The following is a 21,720-nucleotide window of genomic DNA, read 5'->3' as shown; positions in this document are numbered from 1 at the left end:
TGCCCTTGTTAAAGTTTCAGGAAGGAAGTCAGGAACCCCCTTGGTCTTCCTGGGGCCAGGAGAGGCTTGAGGCCTTTCATATGGGGAGGCCCTTGAGTGAGTGGGTGTGATGGGGATGGATCCTGAGGGGCTGGATGAGATGGGGCTTGAAGTGCGCGACGGCTCAGCCGATAGGGAGGATTTCTCCAAATAGAGGCACACCTCCTCACCCATAGGGACAACATCATCCTCAACCACCTCTTCATTTGAGGTCTAGGCACCACTCCCCTCCACCAATGTCTCTTGGCTTCCCAGGGGGTCAGGGTCATGATGATCAGGGGATGATGGCCCAGCTCCCTCCTGGACATCTGTGGATGACACAAAACATTCACATGTTGGTGGACCCACACACTTGTCACATGTTCCCTTCCACCTCCTCACATGCTACACACCAGATAGGAGAAAAAACACACTTGCCTGTACTCAAGGCCGGTTCAACTGAGTCATACCTCTCCACTCCCTCCACTTGCTCAGTCTGAAGGCACCGGGCAACCACCTGCTTCTCAGGAGTCAGCCTAAGAGCAGAGGCTGGTCCACCTCCAGTGGCGCTGGCATGCCTCCTCATCTTGCCCAGCTTCTCTTTGACCTTCCTACGCAGGTCATTCATCTTCTTCACAATGTCCTGGGGCCTCCTTACCTCATTCCCTAGGGCATTGACCTGGGTGGTGATCCTCATCAGGATCTCATCCCTCTTAGCCTTACTCGTGCCTTTACTTTCTGCCCCATGGAGGCGAGCATCATACCTCTCCATGGCAGATATAATAATCGCCCTCTCCTCTGGGGAGAAGTTTTTCTTCCTCTTATCACTGCGAGGAGCAGGCATGGCACAAAGTAAGACACAGCAAAAGTACTTACACCTCAAGAAACCAAATGGGTGTACTTTTGCACTCGACGAGCACATGTCTGGGCGTATTTATGCCCTGGGCGTAAGCGGTGGGCCGGCGTATCTCGGGGTTTACGCCGGACGTAGTTGTGAGCATGCGCAGAGGGGTGCGGGACATACAATCACAGCACATGCGCCGTTCGTTCGGCCCTTCATTTGCATATGAGATGCGCTACGCCGGCATAAAGATGCGCCAATCTACGTGAATCTGGGCCATAGTGTATATTACAGGAACATGTATTTCAGTGTTGCCAACCGTCTGTATTTACGGACAGTCTGTAAAAACTGGCACTTTTTTCCCTGTCCGTAAATGTCCGTAATTGCGGGAATGTGCCAGTAAAAATAGCCGAGATTGGTTCGGCTTGGAACTGCGCATGCACAGTTCCGGAGCTTGCCGAGCTGAGCATATGCTGTATTCGGCCGGCGGATTTCACAGAGGCTGTGCCGTGCGGCGCCAGTGAGTGATGTATTGGGACATGCCCCCAGGCGCGCACGCAAGAATTTTAAATCTGTAACTAACCAGGTCGGAGGAGCACAGCACTGGAGCAGAAGTCAGGACTTAGAGGCTGAGCAGCACGCGGCGGCGGCAGAATGGAAGAGCCTGCTGCATCCAGGCAATACAAAGTTCACAGGGGAGTCGGGAACGGACAGAGTGACACAGCCCAGCCAACAGTGACATCAGGTGATGGTGGCAGAGGGGGATCCGATGGAGGCAGGGGGTGATGGTGGCACTGCATAGGGGGATGATGGAGGCAGGGGGTTATTTGAAAGCAGGGGGTGATGGTGGCTGCGGTGCCACCGCAGAGGGGGATGGAGGCCGGGGGAGATTGGAGGCAGGGGGTGTTGGTGGCACCGCAGTGGGGGATGGTGGCACTGCAGAGGGTGGGGGATGGTGACAGGGGTTATTGGTGGCACCGCAGAGGGGGATGGAGGCTGGGGGAGATTGGAGTCAGGGGACGATGGAGGCAGGGGGTGATTGGAAGCAGGGGGTCTGGGGGTGATTGGAGGCAAGGGGAGATTGTGGCACCGCAGAGGGGAGTGAAGTCGGGGGGTGTTGGTGGCAGGGGGTGATGTGACTAAGTAATTTGCCCTTATTATATCGAAAATAACAAAAATATGTTTTTTTACCTTAATATCTACCTTAAATCGCATTGCTATTTTCCTAGCGTACTTGTTTGTAGCCTAAATACTGAAATTTGCACCTAAAAATGTAATTTAGTAACTTTTGTGAAATGCCAGTAAAAACTTGGCTGTGCCAGTAAATTTCAGGTGTCGTGCCAGTAAATTTCAATCTGGTAGGTTGGCAACACTGATGTATTTACAGGAACATGTGCAAATGCAGGAAGTCTATTGTGCAGAGAAAGAATCAGTGACGTGTGTGCATGTCCAGGAAGTGAATGTGAGTGAAGGATTACTACACATAAGTGTCCCCCCACAATAAATTAAGTTATCTAGCTCCCCCCCCCCCCAATTCAGGGAACAAGACTCTGCCCACACTTACCTTGCATATCAGCAGCAGCTCTTTTCGTGAAAGGAGTGACCCGGCCATGTTAGAGGCTGAGCAACAGTACACTTCCTGGGGGCATGTGTATGCCCTTTCCCCTTTCATGATGATGCATTTCCAGGTAAAAAAAACTGCCCGTGTGAATAAATATGCACATTTGCAAAGAAAAATTCACGGTGGTGAATTGGCATTTCCCCGACGTAAATTGTTTATTTTTTTGTTTCTTAGAGAGAATTCACATTTATTTGCCAGATTTTATGGTTTACCTAGTCCACAAAAGAATTACTAGAGTTCTGAAATTCATCTTTGGAGCAGGGTTGTCTTATTTTGTTGGGGTCTTCCCTGCCAAAAAATAAAAAGGCATGGAAATGATGCTCCAGCATTTGACAATACAGTTATGCCGCGTACACACGGTCGTTTTTTGTGATGAAAAAAAACGACATTTTTAAAAACGTCATTTAAAATGACCGTGTGTGGGGAAAGCGTTGTTTTATGTCTTCTGAAAAACGACCAAAAAAAAAATTTGAACGTGCTTCAATTTTTTATGTCGTTTTTCAAAACGTCGTTTTTTGTGTCATAAAAAATTACTGTGTGTGGGCTAAAACGATGTTTAAAACAACGTTTTTAAACCCGCGTATGCTCAGAAGCAAGTTATGACGCGAGCTTGAATGGAACAGAGTGGCGGCGTACTTGCTGAACGTAACCGCGCTTTGCTAGAGCATTTTGAAAAAACGATGGTGTGTAGGCAACGTCGTTTTTTAAAATGAAGTTTGAAAAACGTCGTTCTTTTTCATGAGAAAAAAAACAACGTTTTTCTACAAGACAAAAAACGACCGTGTGTACGCGGCATTAGACAAGCCCTGCTCAAAAGAGCTTACAATCTTCAAGGATAGGACACAAAAAAATCAAAAAAGCTTAATTTTCATCTAAACCATTGCAGTGTAGATTAACATTAACATTCGTAAATCTAAAATGTGAGAATTAAAAGTAACGAACAAGATAAAAGTCTGCTAAGGCACACAAACAAACACATGGTCAGAATGGAAAAAGACACAATTTGGAAACCATGCCCACAAAAACACAATTTTGAGAGCCTTAATGCAAAACTATACCAGCAGATGCATGAAGCAATCGCCAAACCACAGCTTTAGTGGGGTGTGGGTCAGGCATTATGTGCACCCCCCCCCTTAAAGAAAGAGAAATATATATATATATATATGTGTGTGTGTGTGTGTGTGTATTTGTAAACCAATACAAGCACTGCAAACAAAGATTCGGACCTCTTGTCAGGCCAAACAACCGCCATCACTGCAGGTCTTTATATCATTTGGATATAATTGCTTGCAGACCCACCCAGTAAAGGATAAACCCACCAGTGTAATTGTTTGTTTCTTCATGTATGCTTCAAGTTCTCACACCTGTTCATCAGGAACACACTCCCTTTATAAGCCCTGGTTCACACTGGGCTGCGGGAGTGAAGCCGTGCGAGTTGAGCTGAACTCGCACGGCTTCACTCCCGCTGGCAGTCCCGATTTCGGCCGCAATTTAAGAGACATCTGTGCAGGTTTCTGCGCAGATGTCTATGTAAATCGCGGCCCGAAATCGCAAAAAGTAGTACAGGAACTACTTTTTGAAATCGGTGCAGCGCCGCAGATGCGGCGTCGCACCAATTAGGACAGTGTCATTGCCGGCAAATGCCGCCGATTTGAGATGCTATTTCACATGTGAAATCGCATCTCAAATCGAAGGAAATCGTACCCAGTGTGAACCTGGGCTAAATGAAAGAATGCATCAGCATAGATATCTATGCAGGCTAAACCTAAAAGTAACTAATGTCCAAGGCTCTGGCCATAATACTAAAAATCTAAACATTAAACTTGTACGTTGTTGGGCATGTAAAGAGTACAAAACAGGAAATGACAACTTTGTGAGGGCTGTTTCACATAAATTGTTGACAAAGTGCATTCATCATCAGCATACAACATTAAAATATGTGTGCAGCATCACACCAGACTTATACATCCATATCTGGCCAAAAACCCACAGTTCTTGATCTGGTGCAAGTTTATAATTTATTAATTGATTTATAATGTAATTTCTTGGGTTTCCATGTTTAGAAGGCTAGTTATGGCTGTTTACTGTCAGCATGCTGTTTCTCAACTCCAGTTCTTAAGGCGCACCAACAGGTCATGTTTCCAGGATTTCCCTCAGATGAAACGTCTGTGGTAATTACTAAGGCAGTGAAACTGATTAAATCACCTGTGCAAAATAATGGAAAGCCTGATAACATGACCTGTTGGGGCACATTGAGGACCGGAGTTTAGAAACAATGTGTTCAAATTGGTTGGTTTTTGCTTGGTAAGAGGCTGCAATTAGTGCTGGTGGGGAAATGTTAAGTCTGATTTTTGTCCTTTCCCATGGATAACATATGACACAATTTGCAATGGTGGTGGAACCCTCCTATACAAAAATACTACATTTAGACATAATTCATGGAAGGCTCTTCTGGAGTCAGAAGTTATGTTTAAGAACATAGGGAGGACAAACCACTTCTCTACGTGAAGTGGTATGCTTTGGAATCGACCCCAGGGCTGCTAAGCCAGGAGTGCTAACAAGTTGGCCACATGAATAGAAGCTGCATCTCTAGACTGTCAAACAGTCTCAGGGGTGCAATAAGTTAATCAATGCAGATGTACTGTGGAAGGCTGGCAAGCCATTGAACAACCTGTTTCTGGCATATACTATCTGTTTTGAAGGCTGGTTGTGGCTGATTACTGTCAGCATGCTGAACCATCTTGAAATTGGTTGATTTTTGCTTGGTAAGAAGCTGCAATTGGTGCTGGTGGGGAAATGTTCAGGCTGATTATTGTCCTTGCCCATGGATAACATATGACACGATTTGCAATGGTAGTGGTACCCTGCTACACATATATACTGCATTTCTTTGGACATATACCTATAGGTGGTGTAATGACATCAGTTAGGAGTTATGCTTCTTGATCTCTTCTGTGATATTAGGTCGTTCTTGGTGTGTGAGTGTAGAATAACGATGTTACCCTCTGAATTTTGGGAATGACGTTTTTATTTCTGATGTTGGTACACATCACATTTTTTGGGCTCAAGTTCTGATAATTTGGAAATACTAAACACACATAATTGTGACTCATTTTAAATTTGCATCGGCAATGGTATTGTTTGTAGTTTTTAAAGACATCTGTGTGAGTTTGAGTAAAGATTTTTGCGAGATGGACAGCAACAAGTGAAAGTGATAGAGAAAAATATATTTCTCTTTTCGTCCATGGACGGACACAGCCTCTGTAAATTTTGACTTGTGGGTTATGTTCCTGTTCTATAGGAGAGGACTAGGCAGAACATGTTGGATATTAAATACATGTTACGTTAAACAGAGTTGAACAGCCCTGCCCAGGGGACGATCCCTCCAGACATAACCCTCCGCCCTGCAGTCAGCAGCTCAGTTTTTTTGTCTGCCTAGTAGAGGAAGAGGACCTGGCTCCCTTTGGACTCTGGGTCCTGAGGAAATTTTTTATTTTATTTTTAAGAATCTTCTATCAATTGCCGGCTTGGTGACAGGCTGGATAATATAGATCCTTGTAGTCCCCCCAGTCCAACCATCAAGCGTGAGCAGGCCTTAGCTACGCGCTGGGTCGGCCACAACATGCCCTATGGCTCCAGGGGTGGCTGGTGAGCTATATGCTCCAGGGTTCACATACCTGGGCTGCTTGCTGTCTCAGTCACAGTGAACCGGGCCGACAGCTACTCCGTACTACTCGGTTGAAAGTCTCAGGAACGCTCCAGCAGGTCCTCGCGGGGACGGGCAAGTACAGTTCCTCCTGCCTTGGCATGATGGAACAGCTGGGCATTCCCGGGAATGGGGTTCTCCTGTCTTCCCCTTCCTCTCCCTCTGTCACCCTGTTTCCCTCCTTGACTTGCGGGGCTCGCTGCGATCGGGGGGTAAACCTTTGGGGGTTTCCAGGTCCTGGTTATGGTCTGTAGGAGTGCCCAGGCCCGCTCTCTGTGGGCATAGCCGTTTTTGTGGGCGCCATTTTGGTAGCGCCGGCGCCATTTATCTCTGGCCTGTGCTTACTATTGTATTTCCCATTGGCGGCCATTTTGCCGTGGCCGCGCTGTGACACAGGTTGGCATTGTGGGTGGCCATTTTCTTGTGGTCCGCGCCTTTTTCTCTGAGGGGTTTCGGCGGCCATTTTTGAGAGGATTTTGGCCTCTAGTGCTGGATTAGTTTCCTGGACGGCGCAAACGGAGCAATTCATCTCACAGGGTTTCCTCAGACACGCTGTGTGTAGGAGAGCAGGCAACAGCACTGAACAGATTCTGACTGGGTGGTGAGTCCCTTGGGTAACCCCCCAGTCAGTGCAGCATAGGAGGGTGGATGTTTTTGTCTTGGCTACATCCCTGAGGGCTGTCAGTGGGCAACATGGAGTCAGTGGCTGACCTTGCTTTCCCAAACATTCCTAAGGCAACAACCGGTGCCCCTGCACCTGCAGTTACCATGGATTCGCTGTCTGCAGTCCTGGAGTCATTTGTTGTCAGGGTGGAAGCGGTGTCCGAGCGTAAGGAGGGTAAAAAGTGCCCCCTCCCCCCACCATCTTTTGGGAAATGCTCTGACTCAGGATGCCCCGTCCGGATCAGCGCAAGACGGGACACTTGTGAGTACACTTATCAATGCTGTAAGGGACTCTCTCAATCTAGAGGATACAGCTGAGATGTCCACACGGGGCTCAGTCTCTTTTGGTTCGCACAAGGCGACCCGCTCTGTTAAAGTTTTCCCTTATGTGTCTTTCTTTGATAAGGAATGGGAACAGCCTCAGAGGTTCTTTGTGGTCCCTCAGTGCATGTCGGTCTGTTATCCTTTTGAAAAAATGGGCTTCTCCTTCGATTGTTGACCCCCCGGTCGCTCGGTTAAACAAAGTAACCACTTTCCCGGTTCAAGGGACCCCTGCGTTTAAGGACCCTACTGATAGGAGGTCCGAAGCGGTGAGCCGTTCCATGTTCACCATGCTGGGGTCAGCATTGCAGCTTATCTTGGCTGCAACTTTGGTGTCTCAGACACTCACTGAATGGGCAAAGATTTTGCAACAGACAGTAGAGGAGCATCAGCTTCCTCCTGAGTGCGTAAGGCTGGCTGACCAATTGGTATAGGGCCTTGTGTATGTCTGTGATGCCACTCTGGATCTCCCTTGATCTCCAGAGCCTCTGTATCTGTGGTGGTATTGCGCCGCCTGGTTTGGCTGAAGTGCTGGTCCGCTGACCAAGCATCCAAAAAAAGCTCTGGCAGATCTGCCTTTCAAGGGTGGGAGGCTTTTTGGTACCTCGCTGGACGACATTATTAAGGATGTCTCTGGTGGCAAGAGCACACTTCTCCCTCAGGGGAAGGGAGTCACCGCTCCAGGTGGGTCCAACAAGCAATCAGGAACCTCTCAGTAAACCAAGGGTGCTGGCAATACACTATGCAAATGTGGAAATTTCAAAAGGGATGCAAAGCCGCACTCCAAAGGAACTTCTAAAGTTGTCTTTATTGGTAAAATAAATAGAAATGCATCACAGGATACAGCCAAAGAATCGGGAAAAGAAGCAGCCGACGCGTCATGGCTAAGCACTGAATTAGTGTGAAACGCGTCGGCTGCTTCTTTTCCCGATTCTTTGGCTGTATCCTGTGATGCATTTCTATTTATTTTACCAATATAGACAACTTTAGAAGTTCCTTTGGAGTGCGGCTATCCATTCCTTTTGAAATTTCCACACTTCTCCCTCAGTCCTCTAAGGGGAAGGAGCCACGCTGTAAGTCGGGGCCTTCCTGTTCCACACAGAAGCGGTATTTTCGTCAGTCAGGGCCCGTGGGCAGATCCTCTTAGACTGACAAAGGTCCAGCTGGGGGACAGAAACATCCCTGGGTGCGCAAGCCAAACAATCCGGCTACCAAGCCTGCTACCGCATGACATTTTGCCCCCGCCTGACTTATGGGTGGGGGGACGGCTTTGTGGGTTTGCATATCGGAGGACCTCCCTGCTCTCTGGCCAGTGGGTCTGCGAGGTGGTCACTTCATGGTACAAGATAGTTTCTTTCCTATCCACCAAACAGATTCTTTCCCTCAAATCTTCCTCTTCTCCCGACTCGTCGGTCTGCCTTAATGGGGGCAGTACAAGACTTGCTGAGGTGCAGGGTAATTTTACCGGTGCCACTACAAGAAAGGTTTCAGGGATTCTACTCGAATCTGTTTGTGGTCCCAAAGAAGAACGGAGTCCGTCCAATCTTGGATCTCAAGGCCCTCAATGCCTTAAAAGTTCCGGACGGAATCAATTAGTTCGGTGGTTGCGCTCCATCCGGGGGATTTTCCAGCGTCCTTGGACATCAAGGACGCATACTTGCATGTCCCGATCTGCGCCAGGCATCATAGATTTCTGCGCTTTGCGATGGAAATCTTCTTCTGAGAGCTACTTCTGGCTCAGAATTAGAGGCGGACGTGTCTATAGCCAGTCAGACCCTCCGAGAATTTGGTTGGGTGCTGAACATTCAGAAGTCGTTCTTGGTACCGACTCTGGAGTACCTAGGATTGATTCTGGACTCCTCAGAGGCGAAAGTCTTCCTTCCTTTGGAGACGTTGCTGACACTCCAGTCGGCTGTGAAATTGTTAGCAACCCGCAAATGGTCGTCTCTACGTTTTTGCATGCGAGTTCTGGGCCTCATGGTAGCCTTCTTCGAGGCAGTACTGTGTGCCCAATTCCACACTCAAGTTTTGCAGAAGGAGATCCTCTCCAAATGGAACAAATCTCTGTACTCTGGATCATCAGATTCAGGTAAGTCACCTGGTCAGGGCTTCGCTGAGTTCCCCGTCTCTTCAGTCTGGGAAATCGTTCCTTTCCTTCCATTGGACTGTGATCACAACGGATGCCAGCCTCACAGGTTGGGGGGGGGGAGTCTGGGGGGGTCCATTCGGCCCAGGGACGCTGGACTCTGGACAAATTCCGCCTGCCAATCAATGTACTAGTACTTCGAGCAATCAGGCTGTGCCTCTCCTCGTGGTCACAGAGGCTACAAGGATGTCCAATCGGGATCCAGTCGGACAACACCACGGCAGTGGCTTATGTCAACCATCGGGGGGGGACAAGGAGCTTGGCTGCGGCGTCGGAGATCGCTCACATCCTGCGGTGGGCAAAACGGAGCGTGCCGGCTCTGTCAGCCATTTACATACCGGGTGTAGATAACTGGCAGGCGGACCACCTAAGTCGCCAGTTGCTGGATCAAGGGGAATGGTTGTTACATCCGGAGGGGTTTCAACTCCTTTGCCGGAAGTGGGGCACGCCGGACGTGGATCTCCTGGCTTCTTGACTCGATCACAGGTGTCGAGGTTCGTGGCCATGTCCAGAGATCCCTGGGCAGACGCGTTGGTGGCCCCTTGGAGTCAGTATCGAGGAGATCCCGGTGATTATAATCACTCCAGATTGGTCCCGGCGTCCCTGGTACGCCGACCTTGTGCCCCTGGTGGCGGATGCACCCTGGCGGCTTCCAATGCGGGACCTATGGGTCCTGTCTCAAGGTCCCATACTTCATCCTGCTTTACAGTCGCTGGCTTTAACGGCATGGCTATTGAAAGCCAGGTGCTAAAGGACCGAGGTCTGTCGGATTCAGTCATCTCAACCACGCTGAGGGCGCGAAAGTCATCTTCTCGGAAGATCTACCATCGCACTTGGAAGGCCTACATCTCTATGTGCGAGGAGTGGCGTCCACAGGCGTGTTCGGTTTCCAGGGTCCTGCTGTTTTTACAGCGAGGAGTGGATCAGAAACTTGCCATAAGCACCATTAAGGGACAGATTTCAGCCTTGGCTGTTTTTCTTTCAACAACCCTTGGCGACCCTTTCACTGGTGGGTACGTTTGTGCAGGGGGTTCGTCATGTGCTTTCACCTATTAGACCACCGCTTCCTTCATGGGATTTGAATCTAGTACGCTCGGCTCTTCAGGAGCATCCCTTTGAGAACATCAGAGAAATTCCTCTCTTGACATTATGTCAGAAAGTGGCTTTTCTGGTGGCCATTACATCTGTCAGACGGGTTTCTGAGTTGGCGGCCTTGTCTTGCAGGTCACCTTACTTGGTACTCCATAAGGATAAAGCGGTGCTACGCCCACAGCCTTCTTTTCTTCTGAAGGTGGTTTTCAGCTTTTCACCTGAATTGAGGACATTGTACTTCCTTCTTTGTGTCCTCGGCCATCGCATCCCAAAGAGGCTGCGATACATACTTTAGACGTGGTACGCGCCTTGCGGGTGTACCTGTCTGCTACGGTTCCGGAGGTCTGACTCACTGTTTGTGTCGGTGTCTGGTCCGCAGAAGGGCCTGGCTGTCTCGTCGGCCACCATTTCTCGGTGGATCAGGCAGACCGTCATATGGGTCGTGCGCCTCCCTTTCCTGTTATGGCGCATTCGACCAGGGCTATTGGTGCCTCCTGGGCTTTCCGACATCAAATGTCTGTCTCACAGGTGTGCAAGGCGGTGACTAACTTCACCCCAAACAAACCATGTAAAACCATTTTACATGGTTGATGTGAGTGCATCTTCAGATACTTCCTTCGGTCGCAAGGTTTTGCAGGCGGCTGTTTAAAGTTGCATCTCCTCCGTTGAGGAGCTCTGTTTGTTTGTGGTGAAGTTAGTTTTTGATTGCTCTTCCCACCCATCGTTTCTTTGACACTGCTTGGGGACGTCCCACAAGTCAAGATTTGCAGAGGCTGTGTTTGTCCATGGAGGAAAAGAGGAAATAGGATTTGTTGTACTCGCTGTAAAATCCTTTTCTCTGTCGTCCATGGACGGACACAGCACCCACCCCTCCTTTTTGAGTTTGTACTGCTTTTTACGAACTGAGCTGCTGACTGCAGGGCGGAGGGTTATGTCTGGAGGGACAAGCAGCCCAGGCATATGTGAATCCTGGAACATATAGCTCACCGGCCACCCCTGGAGCCATGGGGCATGTCGTGGCCGAAAATCATAAAAATAAGTAAAATAATTAATAAAAGATTTCCTCAGGACCCTGAGTCCAAAGGGAGCCAGGTCCTCTTCCTCTACTAGGCAGAAAAAAAAACTGAGCTGCTGACTGCAGGGTGGAGGGTTATGTCTGGAGGGACCGCCCCTTGGGCGTGGCTGTTCAACTCTGTTTAAAGTAACATGTATTTAAATATCTAACATGTTCTGCCTAGTCCTCTCCTATAGAAAAGGAACATAACCCACAAGTCAAGATTTACAGTGTCCGTCCATGGACGACATAGAAAAGGATTTTACGGTGAGTACAAAAAATCCTATTTTTACCAAAACATTACACATTCTAGCACTCGTAACCACTTCCATACAGGGCACTTACGCACCTTCCCGCCCAAGCTAATTTTTAGCTTTCAGCACTGTCGCACTTTGAATGGCAATTGCGCGGTCATGCTACAAAACAAAATTGGCGTCCTTTTTTCCCCACAAATAGAGCTTTCATTTGGTGCTATTTGATCACCTCTGTGATTTATTTTTTTTGCGCAACAACTAAAAAAAGACTGAAAATTTTGAAAAAAAATTACGTTTTTATTTTTTTCTGTAATTTTTTTTGTAAATAAGTATGTTTTCTCTTTCAATTACGGGCACTGATATGGTGGCACTGATGGGCACAGATGAGATGGCACTGATGGACATCGATGAGGTAGTACTGATGGGCACAGATGAGGTGGCACTGATTGGCGGCGCTGGTATGCGGCACTGATGGGCACTCATAGGCGGCACTGATGGGCACTCATAGGCGGCACTGGGCACTCATAGGCGGCACTGATGGGCACTCATGGGCGGCACTGATGGGCACTCATGGGCGGCACTTATGGGTGGCACAGATGTGCACTGTGGGGTGGCACAGATGTGCACTGTGGGGTGGCACAGATGGGCACTGTGGGGTGGCACTGATGGGCACTGTGGGGTGGCACTGATGGGCACTGTGGGGTGGCACTGTGGGGCGGCACTGATTTACTTATGTTGCCAGTCAGTGCCCATTTGTGGGCACTGATTGGCATCTTTTTTTTTTTGGCATTTTTTTTATTTTATTTTTAGACCTTTTTTTTCAGACCTTTTTTTTCAGACCTTTTTTTTCAGACCTTTTTTTTCAGACCTTTTTTTTTGTCCCTTTTTTTTGCCCCTTTTTTTGGGGGGTTTGCCCTTCCCTGGTGGTCCAGGGTGGGCTTCCCTGGTGGTCCATGTGGCGATCCGAGGGGGGGCTGCGCTGATAAACAATCAGCGCAAACCCCCCCCTTTCAGGATAGCCGCAGATCGGCTCTCCTCTACTCACGTCTGTCAGACGCGAGTGAAGAAGAGCCATCAACGGCTCTTCCTGTTTACATCGTGATCAGCCGTGGTTGGACACGGCTGATCACGTGGTAAAGAGTCTCCGTGAGAGACTCTTTACCGAGATCGGTGTTGCGGGGTGTCAGACTGACACCCTGCAACAACGATCGCCGCGATGCGCGCCCCCGGGGGCGCGCAGCGGCTCAGAATCCTGAGGACGTCATATGACGTCCAGTCAGGATTCTACAACCACTTTGCCGACGTCAATCTGTCATTGGCGGGCGACAAGTGGTTAAAAACAAAATAGAAGAGGCAACATTGTCTTAAGGACAATTTATTTGAGAGAAATATGCAGTTTATCTCAAAACTAAAGTATGTATTTGGGAAAATTACAATTGTACCATTATAATCAATGGCTTAAACTTGCATTGTGCTATATAGCGTGAATTTTCTCTCTCAAAAGCGCAGCCCAGCGCTAATTTCGGTATTTACTAAAGCGCCCAGTAAAAAAGGCAAGGGAGTTAAAATGAGAGTAGATTGCATGTCTGAGCATGCTCAGTTGTGCTGGCACATAGCTGTACAGAGACAGGGAATTTATCTCTTCTCAGACCTGTGACGGTATTAGAATGATATCCCCGTCAAAGTCTTCCCTTCTTCCCATAAAAGCAAATCACCCCAATATTCCACGAGGAGGGATATTCCTGGAATCGCCCAATAATGAGCCACACATGAGTCAGAGCTTACTGCTGGAACAAGACACACTTTAATGGCAGCATTCAGCTGGTTATATGCAGGTTACAAGCTGTTACAATGACAATCTCCGCCCCCCCTCACACAGTGGGGGTCTTCAATACAGATCCTTGGAAACAATGATATCTCCTTGAACTAATCAGTCTCTAGACCCTCTGGCACCGAACCTGCCAGACACATTTCTTTAGATAATGACATCAGTGACTTTAATTACTAGTTGTACAGAATGCATTATCTAGACAGCTTGGACCCGCATATAGAACGGATGATTACCACAATGAAGCAATCAGAATAATTAACACGAGCCACTTATCTAATAACAGTAAACACATGGCTCCTTCACACACACACAATAGACCATTTACCCTTTGCAATAGGACTGGCTGAGGAAGGGTCATTACCATATCAACAACCTGTTAGCCGAGGAGTGAGTCATACCTGAAATCACCTGTTACACACCATATTACTTAGCAGGGAGAATTTACTGAAGCATCCTTCACAATGGCCCCCCTTTTTCTCCCTGCTCCGGCAACCTGGTTGGACCTTCCCTGGTCCAGTAGGGTTGACAGGTTCAGAGCTTTTAGTCCGAGGTTAACTCCGTTTGGCATGACTGACCTCCCTTGGCAACTGCTTCTGACTCAGGTATGCCACCGGGTCGTCAGATCACACGCCGGTCAGTCCCCAAGTCTTTGTGCGATCTGCAGAGTCACCAGAAGTCAGTGTGAAGACAGCGAATGGGTCTGTGCTCCGCCGTCTAGGTGTCCCGCTATGGGAGGGGCAGGTTATGGCTCTGAAGTGACAATCACAGGAGATTCATAAAAAAAAAGAAAAGTTATATTTGTTGAAATGCTGTAGCACTGGTGCTTAGAGTTCGGGGGGGGGGATCAGTGCCCCATAGGGTCAGCCACCCCCTGCTCCCTCCGCAGCCGCCGGTTCTCCTCTTTGAGCTTCTCCAGCTCCATCTCCAGTTCATGGAGCCTGGGGGGTTCGGCCTGCTGTGACCTCAGGTGGTTGTTCTCCTCCATGCGGCTTATGCACTCCTCCAGATCCATGTACTCACGGATCAGCTCCTGCTTGCTCATGTCCTGCAGGCTTTCCACGTGGTCCTTCATCATCAGGAACTGGGTGGTGGTGTAAGGGGCCACCGGTGGGCCCTTGGCGAACATCTCGGCCCGCTTCTGGGATGCCCGCTGCGACTCCCTCTCCTCCAGTCACTTCTTCTCCTCCCAGGTCAGCTTGTTATACCGGCTTCCAGGACCTCTTCTTCTTGGAGGGTGGCTGGCGGTGCCTCTTTCTGCCCAGCTCCCTCCAGGGCCCCCTCCGGCTCATGGGCTGTTGCCCATGACCAGCTGACAATGGTGTTCCCTGTTGTCAGTAATAACGATTGTACCATGAGGGCTTCGTAAGGGGTGCCCAATGGTTCTTCTGACCCAGCTCCTGGGGATCCCAAGCCGAGTCTACACATTGGGCTGCTGCTGGTGGGCGGGTACCCAGGTTGAGACCAATTTGACCTGGTGTTGTCATTCAGGGGGGCAATTTGCTTGAAGTGACCCAGCTGTTTGCACCGGAAGCAGCGTTGGTCGTTGTCATCCTGGCGGGGGGGATAGCGAGGGCTAGATGTCACCGGTCTGTTAGGAGGTTGGTATCTAGCGGCTGGTGGGTGTGAGGGCACCATTGGTCGTGGAGGTTGTACCTGTGGTGTGACTGGTTCGTCTTGCGAGTATCCGCATATTCATCCGCCAAGTTTGCGGATACAGATCCTGGAAACAATGATTTCTCCTTGAACTAATCAGTCTCTAGACCCTCTGGCAGACACATTTCTTTAGATAATGACATCAGGACGTTAATTACTAGTTGTACAGAATACATTATCTAGACAGCTTGGACCGCATATAGAAGGGATGATTACCACAATGAAGCAATCAGAATAATTAACATGAGCACTTATCTAATAACAGTAAACAGTAAACACAGGGCTCCTTCACACACACACAATAGACCATTTACCCTTTGCAATAGGACTGGCTGAGGAAGGGTCATTACCATATCAACAACCTGTTAGCGAGGAGTGAGTCATACCTGAAATCACCTGTTACACACCATATTACTTAGCAGGGAGAATTTACTGAAGCATCCTTCACAGACCTTTAACGATATTTTTCAAGCAGTTTAAAAGCAGATTATCTTTAAACAATATACCACATATTTCAGTAGCATTTAGACGATCATATACTTAAACCCTATTTCCAAGTGCAATACTCCAGGTTCTAGCAGAGTAAGAGTTTGGGCGCTATCTGTTTTCTGGGAGCTATAGTAAATTTGATTTTGCAAATATTTTTCACCAGTGCTATAGTAAATTCTGTTTTAGAGACAATTAGCATGCAATGGCTATAGTTCATGACCCCCAGTATGTTTTAAAAAGAATTTTAATTGTGTATAGATCGGCCTAAAAATCTTACATGCTGGAAACTAAATACCGTTCTGGGAAACTAATTTGATTGTATAATTGAATGGTTGGAATGTATTACTGTAATGCAGCTAGGGTGCATAATACAGTAATAGATATGATTTTCATTCACTTATTTTTTTTTGGTTTAAATACTTTTTTATTATTAATTTCCAAGTAGCAAAAAAGATACAAAATCGTAAAATAATATTATATGGTATCTTATGGTACATAAGTATTATTGCTTTACCTTCCCTCTCCCTCCCTCCCAACCCGCACCCTCCCCTCACCTATGCTCCCAATCATTAGTTGTGCGTGTACTTCCATTAGTTGGAAAAAGAAAGGCACCCCTGGGGTAAAGAACAGTACAAAAAGGAAAACGTCCAAGGTCCCATCTCTATGGGACAAGCAAGAGGAGCAAAAGCGGTGGGGTGGCGGGAAGCGAGGAAGGCTTAGTGCTGCTGTATTTAGCTTTCTTGTTCCTTAAAGCGGAGTTCCGGCCACAATTTCACTTTTTTTAATATACATACCCCTGTAATACACAAGCTTAATGTATTCTAGTAAAGTTAGTCTGTAAACTAAGGTCCGTTTTGTTAGGTTGTTACAGCATTTAGACACTTTATAAAATAGAAATTGACTGGGGCCATCTTAAGTGTGGGCATTATGAAGCCAGACTGTATGACTTCCTTAATTTCAGCCTTGCAGATCTCGCACATGCTCAGTGCTGCACAAGCAGTGTCAGATCAGGTTTCAGCACCTGTGCTGTCCAAGTCACATGATTCTTTGAGACTGGGGAGTGCACAGACTCCTGGAAAGTTACACCCACTACATTCCCAGGAGTCTGTGCGTGGTAGGTTAGGAAGCATTAAGCACCGAGGTGCAGGAAATGGGAGGATTAACTATTCTACCTAGCAACAACACTTTTAAGGCATCTAAAAAAAAAAAAAATGTTGTAAAGGACTAATGACATTTTTTTTAAAACTACTGATGTAATGTTATATTTATGGGTGGAACTCCACTTTAATTCAAGGAAGGCTCTGAAGACAAGGGTAACCTTGAAACGTGTTAGCCGATGTGACTACAAGTGTTGTGGATTTTCGCATATGGATTTAAAGTGGATGTAAACCCACTCTCATCCTTTCTAAACTACTGCCATTGTGCTGATCTATAAGGATATACATTCCTCTGCATGTATCCTTACCTGTCAAAAGTCTCCACTCTGTTATAAGAACTGAAAAACTGCAGCTTCTGTGGTTGGATCTGTTGTCTGGAGCTCGGTGGGTGGAGTCGTGATGTCAGTAGACTCCCCGCCCTCCTCTACACTCCCCTTGTCAACATGCCTTTTTTCCTATGTATTCTTACACTAAATTCTGCTATGATCACTAACATTCAGTCAAAATCCAGAAAAGTAACCACATGATTTCAGAAAAGGAGTGGGGGTGGGAATTAAAAAATAATGCCTGTCTCCAGGCTAGTGCATGAGATATGTAAATAACCTGTCACTCATAGCAAGGGGCGGAACAGACTAAGGTTTTTCTCTGTAAGTCCGTTTTATTTCACTGAACAATAAAAGAGGATTGCTCAGAGCTGGATTAACTCTGTGTGGCAAGACTGGGCACAGATGATTGGAAATCTTATACTGTACATTGTGACATCAAAAAAATGTTTACATCCACTTTAAGCAGATGATTTTATGATAATGCTATGACACAAGTACTGGTTTGTGAGTATATTCACCTCTATTTTATTAACCACTTCCGCCCCAGAGGATTTGGCTGCCAAATGACCGGGCCACTTTTGCAATTCCCAAACAAAATGCATGTCCTTTTTCTTCCATAAATAGAGCTTTCTCTTGGTGGTATTTGATCACCTCTGCGGTTTTTATTTTTTGCGCTATAAACAAAAATAGAGCGACAATTTTGAAAAAAATGTTTTACTTTTTGCTATAAAAAATATCCCCAAAAAATATTTAAAAATGTTTTTCCTCAGTTTAGGCTGATAAATATTCTTCTACATATTATTGGTTAAAAAATCGCAATACGCGTTTATTGATTGGTTTGCAAAAGTTATAGCGTCTACAAAATAGGGGATAGTTTTATGGCAATTTTATTATTTTTTTTTTACTAATGGCGTCGATCAGCAATTTTTATCGTGACTGCGACATTATGGCAGACACTTCGGACACTTTTGACGCTATTTTGGGACTATTGTCATTTATACAGCGATCAGTGCTATTAAAATGCACTGATTACTGTGTAAATGAAACTGGCAGGGAAGGGGTTAAACACTAGGGGGCGCTCAAGGAGTTAAGTGTGTCCTAGGGAGTTATTCTAACTGTGTGGGGGCTGGGTTACATGTGACATGACATTGATCACTGCTCCCAATAATAGGCAGCAGAAGATCAGTGTCCTGTCACAAGCCAGAATGGTGAGATGCTTTGTTTACACTGGCCTCTCTGTTCTGTCACTCCGTGACACCGGCAGACATTGAGTCGGGGTCCCCCTGTGCACGGTCACGGAGCTCGAAGCGGTGGCGCACGCTCGCCGGCGGCACATGTGTGAGCTCACACCGCAAAATTCAATGCAACGTACATATACGTTGCTTTGCGCAGCCATGCCATTTTGCCCTACGTATATATGTACAGGACGTGGTCGGCAAGTGGTTAAATAAAAACATGTATTAAGAATAATGCGCTAGACCTATGCGCACCCTCTGTGTTCTTCTAAAAGACCATGCTGCAGCAATCTGGAGACTGCAGCTTGCTCATTCATACAAAGCAGCAGTCCAGCTCTCCCATGGCTTATCATGCCCCCATTTACTGACCCACTCATTACTGACTTACCATTCCTTGTGCCAACTTGGTAAAAGTGGGGCTGTGCTTCCCTAATGTCAGAGCTATGAGCATGTAGAACATTAAGCAGGACAGTAGTGACATCACGATACTCACACAAATCTTATGAGACTAGCAATCAGAGGTAGTGGTGCCTTAGCTTTAAATTACACATCTATGAGGTTTGAGCACAGGAGTGCCTAGGCACCCTCACATGCACAAAGGGGCCTTGACACATATTTTTCAGAAGGAATTCCAGACAAAAGGTAAATTATCTAGGTACTGCTTAACCCCTTCCCGACCGCCGCATGTACATATGGCACGTACAGGCACATTGGCGTACCTGTACGCCCCTGCCTTTCCGCGGGTCGGGGGTCCGATCGGGACCCCCCCCCCGCGACATGCGGCGGTCAGGTTCCTGCGGGGAGCGATCCGGGACGACGGCGCGGCTATTTGTTTATAGCCGCTCCGTCGCGATCGCTCCCCGGAGCTAAAGAATGGGGAGAGCCGTATGTAAACACGGCTTCCCCGTGCTTCACTATGGCGGCGCATCGATCGAGTGATCCCTTTTATTAGGGAGACTCGATCGATGATGTCAGTCCTACAGCCACACCCCCCTACAGTAGTAAACACACACTAAGTGAACCCTAAATGTTACAGAGCCCCCTGTGTTTAACTCCCAAACTGCAACTGTCATTTTCACAATAAACAATGCAATTTAAAGCATTTTTTGCTGTGAAAATGACAATTGTCCCAAAAATGTGTCAAAATTGTCCAAAGTGTCTGCCATAATGTCGCAGTCATGAAAAAAATCGCTGATCGCCGCCATTAGTAGTAAAAAAATAAAAATGCAGTAAAACTATCCCCTATTTTGTAAACGCTATAAATTTTGCGCAAACCAATCGATAAACGCTTATTGCGATTTTTTTTAACCAAAAATAGGTAGAAGAATACGTATCGGCCTAAACTGAGGGAAATTTTTTTTTTTATATATGTTTTTGGGGGATATTTATTATAGCAAAAAGTTAAAAATATTGCATTTTTTTCAAAATTGTCGCTCTATTTTTGTTTATAGCGCAAAAACTAAAAACCGCAGATGTGATCAAATACCACCAAAAGAAAGCTCTATTTGTGGGGAAAAAAGGACGCCAATTTTGTTTGGGAGCCACGTCGCACGACCGCGCAATTGTCTGTTAAAGCGACACAGTCCCGAACTGTAAAAACACCTTGGGTCTTTAGGCAGCATATTGGTCCGGTCCTTAAGTGGTTAAGTACAACTAACATTTCAAAATGTTCCCTATAAGACCCCTTTCACACTGGAGCGGTTTGCTAACAATAGCGCCTGCAAACTGACCCTAAACAGCTGCTGCTGCTTTCCAGTGTGGAAGCCCAAGGGCTTTCACACTGGAGCGGTGCACTAGCAGGACGGGAAAAGTCCTGCTAGCCGCATCTTTGAAGTGGTGAAGGAGCGGTGTGGTATATCGCTCCTTTACCGCTCCCACCCATTGAAATCAATGGGACATCGCGGCTATACCGCCGGCAATGTGCCTCTGCAGAGGCGCATTGTGGGCGGTTTTAACCCTTTCTTGGCCACTAGCTGGGGATAAAACCGCCCTGCTAGCAGCCGAATAGCGCCGCAAAATTAGCAGTAAAGTGCCGCTAAAAATAGCGGTGTTTTACCGCCCCACACCGCACCTCCCACCCCATTGTGAAACGAGCCTAAGGCCCCTTTCACATGGACGCGCACCGTTCAGGTCCGCCTGTCAGTTTTGACAGCGGACCTGAGCGGCTGCTCCATGCAGTCCTATGAAGCGTCGGATGTCAGCGGAGAAATGTCCGCTGACACCTGACCTGACCCGCCAAAATCAGACGTATGGCGATACGTCCATATCCGCCCATATCGGATTGGGTGAGATCTGATGAAAACAGACATGCTGTCCATTTTCATCAGATTGCTCCATAGAAATCAGCGGCGCTGCACAAGCCCCTCCCCACTCAGTGAGCAGAGAGGAGCTTGTCATCCGCCAGCTCAGTGGAGATCTGCGGACTGATCTCCCGCTGAGCTAGCGTGGCCTGGCCTTTACATGGCAAACTTTCACTTTTTGTGTTCAGGTCTACTTTAAATATGTGATCCTGCTTTAATATTGTTGGCTATAGCTAAGTATTTGGAAAATACAATTATGCTACTGAAATCTAATATACAAAAATAAAACAAATGTACCTTTTATGCCTTGTTTATGTATTTCAGGAAAAAGAGAAGAAGCCGCTGAAGGAAGGCGTGCAGGACATGTTAGTTAAACACCATCTCTTCAGTTGGGACATTGATGGATGATTGTTCTCATCTTCTGCTGACCCTATGGAACTTGATTAAACTTCATTCCTGCTGTGCACTTTTCTATTACTGTTCTACTGCCAAGGACTCTCTCAAGAAACTCTTGTTAATACACAAACTCTGGATTTACACTCCAGTTTGAATGTAAAGGGAGAAATGCTAGACCACTTAGAAACACTGGAAAGCGATTGTGTCACACTTGAACTACTCTTTAATTCTGTTATTTTCATTTGGTCGGTTTGCGTTTGTCTGACATATAAGAGTGGATGTGCCATCGTCATATAGTTCTGTAGCTGTGTGTATATAAAATATATATAAATATATACAAGTGTATATTTTGAAACCAATATGTATACTTTTCTTTTTTAACACCACACACACATTCCCTGTGTCAGGAGTGTACGTCACTTCCAGGAGCAGAGCCCAAGTAATTGGTAGCAAGTGAGGATTGGGTAAATATCAAACATACATAACAATTATGTCTCAGGTATGTCATGGCTACTTCAAACAACCCTTAACAGTATCATGGGGGGGGGCAAAACCACAACAGTCAGAGGGGGGGCCAAATGTCCTGCACACTCAGTCTGGAGGGGGGTCAAGGGCAG

General features: G+C 47.0%; 1 protein-coding gene across 6 annotated transcripts in view; it reads left to right on the top strand.

Moving 5' to 3' along the window:
* Nucleotides 1-21,462, top strand: part of SGSM3 (small G protein signaling modulator 3) — a 439,637-nt gene extending 418,175 nt beyond the window's left edge. For all 6 annotated transcript variants that reach the window (XM_040359570.1, XM_040359574.1, XM_040359572.1 and 3 more), the window contains one exon: nt 21,032-21,462. In XM_040359570.1, the coding sequence (XP_040215504.1) occupies nt 21,032-21,115 (84 nt within the window). In that variant the 3' untranslated portion in view covers nt 21,116-21,462. The remainder of the gene's footprint in view (nt 1-21,031) is intronic.
* The last annotated feature ends 258 nt before the right edge of the window (nt 21,463-21,720 follow it).

The sequence above is a fragment of the Rana temporaria genome, chromosome 7 (genome assembly GCF_905171775.1).
Source record: "Rana temporaria chromosome 7, aRanTem1.1, whole genome shotgun sequence".
NCBI classification, from domain to species: domain Eukaryota; kingdom Metazoa; phylum Chordata; class Amphibia; order Anura; family Ranidae; genus Rana; species Rana temporaria.
This window is presented reverse-complemented; position numbering and strand designations above follow the sequence as displayed.